Consider the following 11,356-nt stretch of genomic DNA (forward strand, 5'->3'; position numbering starts at 1 on the left):
TTCAACTAGTGTACATTACTTCACCTCCACCTTCTCCTCGAGTTCGAAGATCAACTTCAAGTGCAGTGTGGATGTATTTTGAGCGAGTAAATGAGAAACATGTTAAATGTCAACATTGGCTTTCTCATCTATCTTTCTTGCTTGCTTACCTATAGCTCTCTTGTCTTAATGACCAATATGTAATATAATTTTTTTTTTGACTTATACTATTTTAGTTTTCCACAAGTCTGGAGCGTCGGGTATTAGCCTATTAGGGTGGGTGGGGGTTGGAGGGGGGTACCGGTGTGTTGCGTAGACACTTGTGAAAAGGCATGTTGCGTCGGGTAAGCACTTGCAAGGGTTATGTTTGCCCATCAAGTCTCGTGTTGTTTTAGAACCGTTATGTTTTTCAATCTCATAAGTGAAGAAACGAGGATAAATTTCAATAGAAATATCCCTCTATGTAATATCTAAGGACTATGTAACCTTTTGGTTGTGTGAAATAAATAAAACTATTCTTCTAATTGAGGGCCCCCATCCCCACACCACCCCCCTCTCCCCTCCCGGGAAACAACACATTTGCCTTTCTGTGCGATAGAATTTGAATGTTCTTTTCCTTCCAGCAAAAAATGTACAAGGTTAATAAAACTATGCTATATCTTTTGACGACAGTAAATTATAATAACCTGCAGTGCCAATAGTTTGAAGGATAATGGAGGGAGGTATTTTACAAACTGTAGATGTACATATAGTGAGACTACTTATGTAGTAAGTACATAAGTGTGTTGGAGAACTATACTTTGAAATTATGGGATCTCACTAGGTATATTGTTGTTGAATGAGGGGTGCAGAATACTCTAAGCACATTATCTAAATTATTACTGCAGTCCAAATAGACATCAGTGGACTCAACATCAACAACATACCCAGTAAAATCCCACAAAGTGGGGTCGGAGGAAGGTATTGTGTATGGAGACCTCGGTAGAGTGTATGCAGACCTTACCCATACTTTGGGAGGTAGAGACGTTTCCAGCATACCCTCAACACAAGAACAAGCAATTCAAAGCGGTTCATTAATGAGATGGAATAGGCTTATTAGTAAACCCAAGAAGATCAGTAAATCACATTCAGAATAGTAGAAACGTTATTGGGAAATTCATAAAGGACAACCACGAGGAGAAAACAACACAAGAATATTATAGAGAGTAAAGGCAAGCTTATTAATAAAACAAGGTAGCTCAGGAAATAGTTAGTTGAAGCAGCATAATTAATCAACGTTTTCGCCACCATCCAACTACAATTCAAACAAGAAGTAAGATTCTCTAGTCCTTTCGAAGACCAATTACTGAGTCACTTGTTAGTTTCACTCACACTATTAGAAGGTAAAACTGTCAAGAACCCCAGTACATAAAAGTTACATAAACATCGTGATGCGTGCAAGTTATTCTAGACACCATTGTTATAATAAAAAAAACATGGTATAAGCAAAAACTTAAATTCCTACATTTGGCTCTCCTTTCAAAGACAATGGAATCACAAAACTTCAAGATCCAGTTATGATCTTCCCTTGGGAGGCAGACATGAGTCAACCGACAACAAAAGTCCAGCCCCCTCGCCGCCTCTCCCCACAACAAGGAAAATTTCGGTAAGAAAAAGACTTCCAGCAATCTGTCAAAGTAAAACTTGCATTTCTGCATTCCAGTGCAATGTCATACATGCTGGTCTAAAACTTGTAATCTGGGTTGTCTCGGAGGCCAAGCTTAGAAAGAACAAGGCAGTAGGAGTCCCAATCTGTCCTTCGCATATACTTCAATAACTTCTTCCTCTTTTGCACCATTTCTTGTAGACCCTTACGAGAGTGCTTATCCTAAAACATTTGATAATTGAGCAACAAGCTAATAAGAAAATGCGAAGAAATAACCTAAATAGCCACCCACCCAACCACTTACATTAAAAACAACCGGCAGATGTATAAAGTCATGTATAATCAGTGTACTGGCTAGAAAAAGTAAACAGTGAATCCATTGGCTATTTGGGTAAAGATCTCTATAAATAACCAGCTCGCACTCATCTAAGTAATAAAGTTCTATGACAAGATAATAGGTCTGAAACAATTAATGCACCATCTTAAACGACAAGTTCTTGCAATTCGTAGATACCAGCCAATGTGTCATCTATTCTTTTTTCCCCCTGATTTGGCATTCCAAGAACAATATTCATGCTTACCATATGAGAATGAACAACGATGTACTATGAATGGAGATTTCATGACATGTATTCCTGCAAAAGATCTCAATTGGGTACAATTCAGCAGAAAACTCACCTTTTTGTGAAGAACTGTGGATAGGTGCTTTATTTTTGTTGTAAGCTGAGCCACTGAAAACAAGAAAAGGCTAACATCAATTTAAGATGTAAGAAACTACGAACACCATTGGAGCAGCACATATTGTGGCTTGATGGTGTTTTACTTCCATTTGAGACTTTGGGTATTACCTTCAAACCAAATCAAATTTATTCAACTTCCTTACATGTGTTTTTTCTTATAAGTTCAAGAGAAAAAACATCTATCAACAACAAAATAAGGTATTAGAAGTTGGACGACAAAGGATCTTCAACGAACTTTGGGGGTGTCTCTCTACACATGTTGCCAAAGAAATAGGAATAGATTGCAATTATCTGCCTTAGAATCTCAGTAGGTCCCCAGAATTAACCATTCGGAGCTGTTGGGCGCTCACACTTGTACAATTCAACATAATTCTTTTGATCTGATGCCTTATTAGTTCATATTTACTTGCTTTCCTTTAATTCTTGTCTTTCAATTCCTTGAAAGTTATCACATAATTCTCACATAACTCAATGCAGATATTATTTAATACTGCCAACTAAACAATACACTAATTATGCGAAGATTTTTTAATCATGCGGTCAACCAAAACGCAACATATGTTATGCGGCGATTATTTTTTCTTGGCTTAATGGGCAAATAGACACTTCTTGCACGAAACTCTATTAATCATGCGGTCAACCAAAACGCAACATATGTCATCTATTGTCTGGTATGCACGTGTACAAGAGCATGAATCAGTGATTTTTATTAAAAAGACTAAACTTAGACATAAAAAGAAAAGGAAAGAAATGCTAAGAGACATCCCCCCTTCTTTCCCATCTCATCTCTCTTCTTTTTTCTCCCTGGTTCATTCCGTCAAACACCCCCTTCTTCGCCTCATGTTTTGAATTACAAAACTTCAGCAAAATATCAGAGGGAAGAGGCAAAATGGACCTTTAGGACTCAGATAATGGAGAAATCCCAAGCTTAAACAAACTGTGGGTGAACAGCAATCGAAGCTAACACCTGAACCAGACTTCTGACCTTGAACCCGGATGACGACCTCGACCTCTCGTCGAAATGGTGAGGAAATAGAGACAATTGTCTTCTTGGACAGTGTTATGGGTGATGACTTTTGAGATCAAACTCTTTTGTGGATAAGTGAGTTTCTAAGGATACTCCATAGCTTGTGGGTGGAGGTAAGTTCGACTATGTCAATTTTGAGGGAATAAAAGGGGATTGTTTGAGGCGAATATGGTGTGTGTTCTTGATGAAGAGAAAGAACTGGTGAAGATTTAAGATAGAGACAAGGTGGGTGTTTTGACTTTTGAGCTAAGACTAGTGTTTAAAGGCGCTGCAGCCATAAGTTTTTTGTGGTTAGTTCATTTTTTTTTTTTTTCTGAAACTGGTAACTGTAACTATATTTCATCATGAGCAAACAGTACATGGGCTGAACTGAAACAATATATACAAGAGAACTCCAAAAATCTACTATCCTATGACTATGTTGAATCTAAAACATCAATGATAGAGACAGTATCATTTGAGTATATCTGATTACACCAAAAACTTAACAACAAAATACAATTCAGCTTGACCTTCTGCATGCTATTCTATACATTCTCAAAACATCTAGAGTTCCTCTCCTTCCATTCTGTTGTCCCTAGTTCTATTAGAGGGTCTTGGCATTAGTTAGATTCCTATTGAGGAGAAGATAACCAGAGGAGTTTTTTATGGAGATGTCAAGAAAACATTTCTTAGCCAGAATCTATATCAGAAAATCAAACACCAACAGGATTATATTTCTCCAGCAATCCCTTGTTCCTTATCTTCAAGATTTAGCAACCCCAGATCTACACCCATGAGCCTTTTCTCCGAACCTCATTGAAAATACTATTTGTCAAATAAAACTCGTTGGTGATGGTCGGTGGGACAAATGGAGGAAAAAGAATTATAACGGACTGAGGATTTTTTTTAATATAGTTTTGTGAAGATAAATGATGGCATGGCTTGATTTTATCTGATGTACATACTGATATGCTATCCCCATCGGCACGATTGAGTGACACATAGAATAAGAGGTAGTTGAAACACAGGTTTTGGATAAGTTAAGGTGTCTGAATGAACAAACGTGGAGTGAGGGGGGACAGAGATAGAATTCCATGCAAGTAGGAGTGTATATTTCGCTATACAAACGTGGAGTTAGGGGGGACAGAGATAGAACTCCATGCAAGTAGGAGTGTATATTTCGCTATTAAGCCCATTTTTCTTTCGCAACCAACCAAATATTGTATAGTACTTGTGCGTTCTCTTATCACCTAATGATTTTGATTCTATGGGTAAAATCTTCATCTATTATTTCATTTTCTTTTCAATTATGATTCTATGTGTAACATCTTTATCTATTATTTCATTCTCCTTTAACAATGCGCCTGGATAATAAATTGTTAACAAATTGGCCTCTCCGTCTCTCTTTGATCTCTTTATCTCCTGTCAATACTTGTTGAGAATCGTCTTTAATATACTTCACCTTGTTTATGTCCCTACTCCTCTTCTGTCTTAGTCGTGCTAGTTTAAATATTTCTTTGTCTCCTTCTTGTGTTCTTAGCTTTTGGTACATGTCATCTAGGGCTACCCCTCGAGCTTTACCGATCACCTTCTTGGCTCTCTTATACTCGTCAAAGACTACTATGTCTTCTGCTTTTAGTAACTTCCTGTGGTACTGTCTTTTAGCTCTAATAACTCTTTGCACCTTTTCATTCCACTATAGGCATTTTTGTGGTCGAGGTGCTAAACCTTTAGCCACCCTAACACTTCACTTGCTATTTTTTTTAATCAAGTTGACATTTCATCCCACAAGATTCTTGCCTCCGCTCTAAGTTGACATGGAATGCATCTCCAAGGTAAAGGCGACGAGCTGGGAAAGAAACTAAAACTAGGGTTTATCAGCTCCCGCGCCAAAAACCAAAAAGATTCACTATTAAGAAGAAATTATATTTCTTCTTGTTTGGTCTTTTGAGAAATCTGCTGGGCCCAACCCTAACAGCCAATTGCAGTCTTCAGAACTAAGGAAAATGGGTCCACATTTCTATCTTTCTCCACTTAAATACCAAGCTTAGTTCGCATGGCACAAGGCTCGTACCTATGACCTAAGTCACAAGTCATACAACTTCCGCCACTTGAACTAAGGCCTAGGGGCTACTTCTTCTGGTTGGTCTTCACTAAGTGATTTCAAAGGGTCACCACTTCATACAGTAGCTCCTTTCATCCTAGTTGCAAGGTTATCTCAACAGAGACTGCTGCACACACTCTCATTTGAAGCTTTCAACTAATCATTCGCTCTTTCCTTCAAGCACTTGAATCAAAAACACACACTATTATTTTGCATACCTATGCTGTCCCGATAAAAGGACTCCTTATGCCAGTAAAAGGGCGTCTTGCTGCATTAATCCGGAACTGCTATGTAGGGTCACGACCTATTGAACAAAAAGGGCTTCTACTAGAGCCCTCAAATACTCTAAATTCTCATCTACAGTTTCAAGCGAAATAGGTATTGTATTTTTCTCTCTTTCTATCCCTCCGCAGAAATCAGATTTTAGACCTATATCACTACATTACTCTATGTAGAGAAACTTTCTTCTAAAACAATTGAGTCTCCATCAAATAGGACGTTGACAAAACAGATTTAGATGAATGTCAACTAATCAAAATTTCATTGACAAAAACATAGATTCCTACTTTTCAAATGCATAATAGTCTATTGCAGTAACTGCACCTTTGGATACGATGGAAAACAGGAATATAGTCAAAGGAAATGTTTAGGAAGCAAGGTCGCTGCTAGCCTAAACATTTGACTGACTACACTCAGCTGGTTAGCATAACTTGAAACTGGGAAGTCATTACCCTTTCTTGGTCCCACAATCCACATTCTCAGTGATCAGAAGAAAGGCAGATTCCAAACTATTTTTAGTCTTCATTATTTTTCTTTTTCTTTTTTCGAGAAGATAACATGTTAGACTTCATTCTAGTCTTTGTTTCCTGCACAATTCTCCAAATTAATTAACACTGCTTTGTTTATAGATCATCTCTGTTTGTACAATTAACTATCAGAAAATCAGAGGAAGAATTTACATCGGCCTTGGGAAAAAATCCTAGCAGACCACTGTTTCAAAGGATATAAATTGAAGATTACAATAGAGAACAAGCATCAGCTTGGATTAAAATGCTGAAAAATGGTGTTATGTCAGGAGAGGGGTAGAGGATAATGTCCAATGAAGGAAGAGTTATTGGGCGGTGTTTGATTATGGATGTATGTCTGTGTATCAATGTACACTTATAGCTCTTTCTCACCAAAAAAAAATTACTCTAGAAACAGAAAAATAAAAAATCTGCTTAAGTGGCAAGTATCTAGCATATGTAGAAATAAAGAAAACAACTTCCATATTAAACCCAGATACAAACTACCCAACGGAACCTTAAAAGTAGCATAAAGAGCAACAAGAATACCAAGCCGAGAAGAAACAAAGGAAACACTGCTGAGTAAATAAAGACATTAAGAAAAGCAGTTAAACTGGTGCATACATGATCCAGTCTGAACTCTTGAGGTCTGTATACCATGAAGTTAAAAACTAGAAACTAAAGGTAATAAAGGAAATAGCAAGCTTAAAGAACTTGACATCATAAATCTAGACTACTAACCTTGAACACGTGCAGATCCACAATCTGACTCAGACATTTTAAATTCATCTCTCACTTTTTGTAGCTCCAGTTTCATTTTTTCCCCAGATGACATGTTATCTGGGTGGAAAAACTGTTCAAAATTGTCCATAAGTTATTACAATCACTTAAATGAATGACAGTCACATTGACAATAGAAATCAGATCACTGATGCTACTAGTTGTGCTAAACGAAGTAACAAACAGAAAGAAACAATAAGGGGATAAGAAATCAAGGATGAGTCTCTGTAAATTATGACTGCAAAATCAAGACCATCTTTCATGCTTTGTTTTTTCTTGTTTCGTGAAATTAAATGAAAACTGGACAAATTGATCAAGTTGATATGCAATATGACAAAGCAATTTAGTCTGGCTAAAACATATCTTCACATGATGGTAAAGCAAATTATAGCTCATATGATTGCCTTCACCTTTTCTCTAATGAAGTTCACGATTATGTATAACATCATAGTTATTAAAATTACCAAATATCAGCAAACAAAAATATCATGTTTAGTGTTAAGGTCTGTTTGATCTTTCGTGTTTCAAAAGTTGATTTTATATTTTTAAGTCAAATGCATCTACCTTCAGATAGGAAAGACTATGCTTGCTGCACAGATTATTGTGAAGCTAGTATTCTTCAGATCCCTTAAATAAATGCCTCATAGGTGATCCCGTATTCAGAAAACAAAACACTTAGTGTCGTTTGGTTGTTGATTAGAGTTACGCAGGGATTAGTTATGAGGGAGCCTATGTATTATTTTATTCAGGGATTAGTTATGCAGGATTTAGTTATTCATGTATTAGTTATACTATCTCCTATCCAGCATAAAATAATACATAGATTCCCTCGTAACCTATACATGTATTAGTTATGCAGGATTCTAAATAACTAACCGAACACCATATTTGGTGTGTGTTGAATTTTATACATTGCAAAAAAAGGCTACCGAACATGATACAAGTTATGCAGGATTTAATACAAGCATAAATCACCTTCTAACCAGCAATCAAATGACTTAAAAACTATTCAGTGAAGGCTGGACATCAAAGAGGCTTATCTGAAGGAGATATTTGATATTGACAATAGAATTATTAGTAGAAAGCTTTTTTTAAATGACCAACGGGGATAACAGGTCTATCCTTCTACCCTTCTCCACTTAAATAACAGGTCGTATCCTTCTACCTTCACCACTTGAACTGTGCCCTGGAGCAGAATTAGAAGTAGCAGAATCATTTGACAGACAGATAATTGAGAGCAAAATGCTACTTGCCTTTTCAACCAAGTGTTCTTTTGGTGGATGCAACATAAAGCTTGGTGTACCACCCAGATGCCCCAAGACATCAAGTCTCTGAACTGTAAAAAGTAAATGTAATTAACAGTCGCTCTATATAAAAGATGATGTTCACCATCTTCTAAAAAAATACAAGTATTTGCTGCTTACAAAGAAGGAAGCACCAAATATAAATGTTGTTATAGCTTATATCAAAGAATGCAAGTATTGATAAAAGCCCTCGATGCACACTGCACATATAGCTAATGAATAAGAAATCCAAGCACCACTGGCCAACTAATCGAACATACAAAAATTGCAAATATATTGCAAACACAAAAGATTACATTGACATCAGTGTGAAGGCTTTGCACATTTTCCACAATCATTTTAAGAGCAAAATTTAGCAAGAAAATCTTCTGCCATGGTATTGAGAGAAGTTCTTATGGAATTGGGTCCTTAAGAACTTCTCTCAATACCATGGGCAGAAGATTTTCTTGCTAAATTTTACCTTTTTCCTTTTTTACTTACCTTATCAAAAAGAAAAATGGAATTGGGTTCCTAGAGAAGAATCATTGGAAAAAATATATACTCACTGGATATGCATCAGAATCAATGATCAATCAATAGCCACTTTGTATAACCTCAATTAGATCCAAATACTTATATTACCACAATAGCTACACTTACATTTTATCTGTTATTTATATAATTATAATAGTGGTTGTACGGCCAGCTTTTATGCACCTCAATTATTCCACGGGTTATCTACTAAATCCTACCAGCAGAGACACCGAATAACTTAGCCCAGCTATGTTGAGGCATATAGAGGAGATCACCTAGCAATTTTTTGCTTCTGATAGGACTTGAACCCTTATCTCCCATGATTCCTATTCCACTTTATTGACCGCTAGGCCACACCTTTAGGTGTAGCTCCACTAACATTTCGTCTTTTATATTTATATAATTATAATAGTGGTTGTAGGGCCAGCTTTTGTGCACCTCAATTATTCCACGGGGTACCTACTAAATCCTACCAGCACAGATACCGAATAACTTAGCCCACCTATGCTTAGGCATATAGAGGAAATCATCTAGCAATTTTTTGCTTCTGATAGGATTTGAACCCTTATCTCCCATGATTCCTATTCCACTTTATTGACCGCTAGGCCACACCCTTAGGTGTAGCTACACTTACATTTCGCCTTTCATATTTATAGTGGTTGTACAACCAGCTTATGTGCACCTCAATTACTCCACGAGATACCTACTAAATCCTACCAGCCCAAACGGAATAGCTCAGCCCACCAATGCTTAGGCATATGGAAGAAATCATCTAGCGATTTTTCGCCTATGATAGGATTTTAACCCTGATCTCCCCATGATTCTCATTCCACTTTATTAACCGCTAGGCCACACCCTTAGGTGCAGCTACACTTGCACTAAATTTTTTATATTGATAATAGCATTGTCCGGCCAGCTTTCCTGCACCTCAATTATGCTAAATCCTACCGGCACAGACACCAAATAGCTCAGCCCACCAATTCTTGAAATAAATCACCTAGCAAGTTTTTGCCTCTGACGCGATTTGAACCCTTGACTCCCATGATTCTCATTCCACTTTATTGACCGCTAGGCCACACCTACACTTGCATTTCTTTCAGCAATGTATACATATGTTTGTGTGTTTTTGGGTGGTGTTATTTACTAAAGCATTAAGCTTTATGCTTAAAGCTCCTATGGCACACTGCATATAATATAACTAGAAAAGTCGTAGCATCACATTAGATATACATGGTTCTACACGAATTATTCATATAATCCAACATATAAGCAAACAAGAAAATGGAAACTCACTCATTGTCTTCTTAGACTTTTGGTCATCAGGCTGACTCAATTTTTTAAGAGACTCTTTCAATTCTTTATACACAACATCACCAATCATTGACTTGCTCTCTTTCTCCTCAGTTTCCCTTATCTTCACCAATCTATCCTTCAACTCTTGCAACGAAAACCAACCCTTCTTCTCATCCTTCTTTATCATCGGCCTCAACATTTTCAACTTCTCGCCCAATTCACCGTGACTATACGACCTAACAAACTCCGACCTCATCCCTTCTTCATAACCACCACCCTCTCTATCCGTCATCATTTCCCTCCCGAATATCGATGCGGGCAAGTTCCCATTTTCACTCCCACCTATCAACATTCCCGATCCTCCTCCTCCTTTCACATTATCTTTATTATTCATATCAGGTCTCAACTTAAAACTATCTTTATATCGCGAAAGCGATAACGAATTAAACAACTTCCCTCTATTCTCATTCTGGCTATTGTTGTTAACATTGTTGTTGTTGAAGTTGCGTAGGTTTTCTCGAATCCTGTTGAAGTCAACCTTTCCAGTGGTGGGGCCCGGTCTCCTGTCAACCTCAGACCTGAATATGAATAAAAATGAAAAGATTGTCATATAAGAGCAATAAATACTAGATCATTGAAACTTGTGATATGGAATAACGCATAAATATTTGTGTGGCTATAAATCATTTTATTTATAAACCACAGACCTGACATTATTATTATTGTTGAGATTTTTTTTGTAGAGTTCTTGAAATGAAGGGGGTGATGATGAGGTGGCACGGAGACGAAATTCAGCTAAGTTTTTGCGTATTTCATCAAAAGAAGAGGTTTTTGAAGATGGGTTTTGTGAGTTATTATTGGCTATAGATGAAAAAGAGAAAGGTTTAGTTGTGTTAGGTGTTGTTTGGTTGGGTTGTTCTGATGAAGGGGTGTCATTAGGGGTTGTTTGGGAGTTTTCAAGATTGGGATTTGATGAAGAAGAGAAGAATTTGGGGAAAGTGGGTTTGGGTTTTGGGCGGAGTTGAAGGAGTTTAGTGGTGGTTGCCATTGTTGTTGAGGTTTAAGGTTTTGGGGTTTTAGGTTTTTTGTTTTTGTCACTGGTTTTAGTGAAGATGTCGATGACGACGGCAAAATCTTTTCATTTCTTCTCTCTCTTTCTTGAAAAAAAAAATACAACTGCGTATGATTACCTCCGCTGTTTCTT

At 37.1% G+C, this 11,356-nt stretch overlaps 1 protein-coding gene across 1 annotated transcript; it reads right to left on the reverse strand.

The window, feature by feature from the left end:
- Positions 1-1,225: 1,225 nt before the first annotated feature.
- LOC132609409 (uncharacterized) lies at positions 1,226-11,356 on the reverse strand. Its single transcript, XM_060323383.1, has 6 exons — positions 10,860-11,356; positions 10,153-10,730; positions 8,296-8,378; positions 7,004-7,115; positions 2,303-2,355; positions 1,226-1,846 (listed from the first exon to the last, which is right to left on the reverse strand). Exons 1-6 carry the CDS (start codon positions 11,198-11,200, stop codon positions 1,703-1,705), a joined length of 1,311 nt encoding a protein of 436 aa, XP_060179366.1. The 5' UTR covers positions 11,201-11,356; the 3' UTR covers positions 1,226-1,702.

The sequence above is a fragment of the Lycium barbarum genome, chromosome 9 (assembly GCF_019175385.1).
Source record: "Lycium barbarum isolate Lr01 chromosome 9, ASM1917538v2, whole genome shotgun sequence".
Lineage (NCBI taxonomy): Eukaryota > Viridiplantae > Streptophyta > Magnoliopsida > Solanales > Solanaceae > Lycium > Lycium barbarum.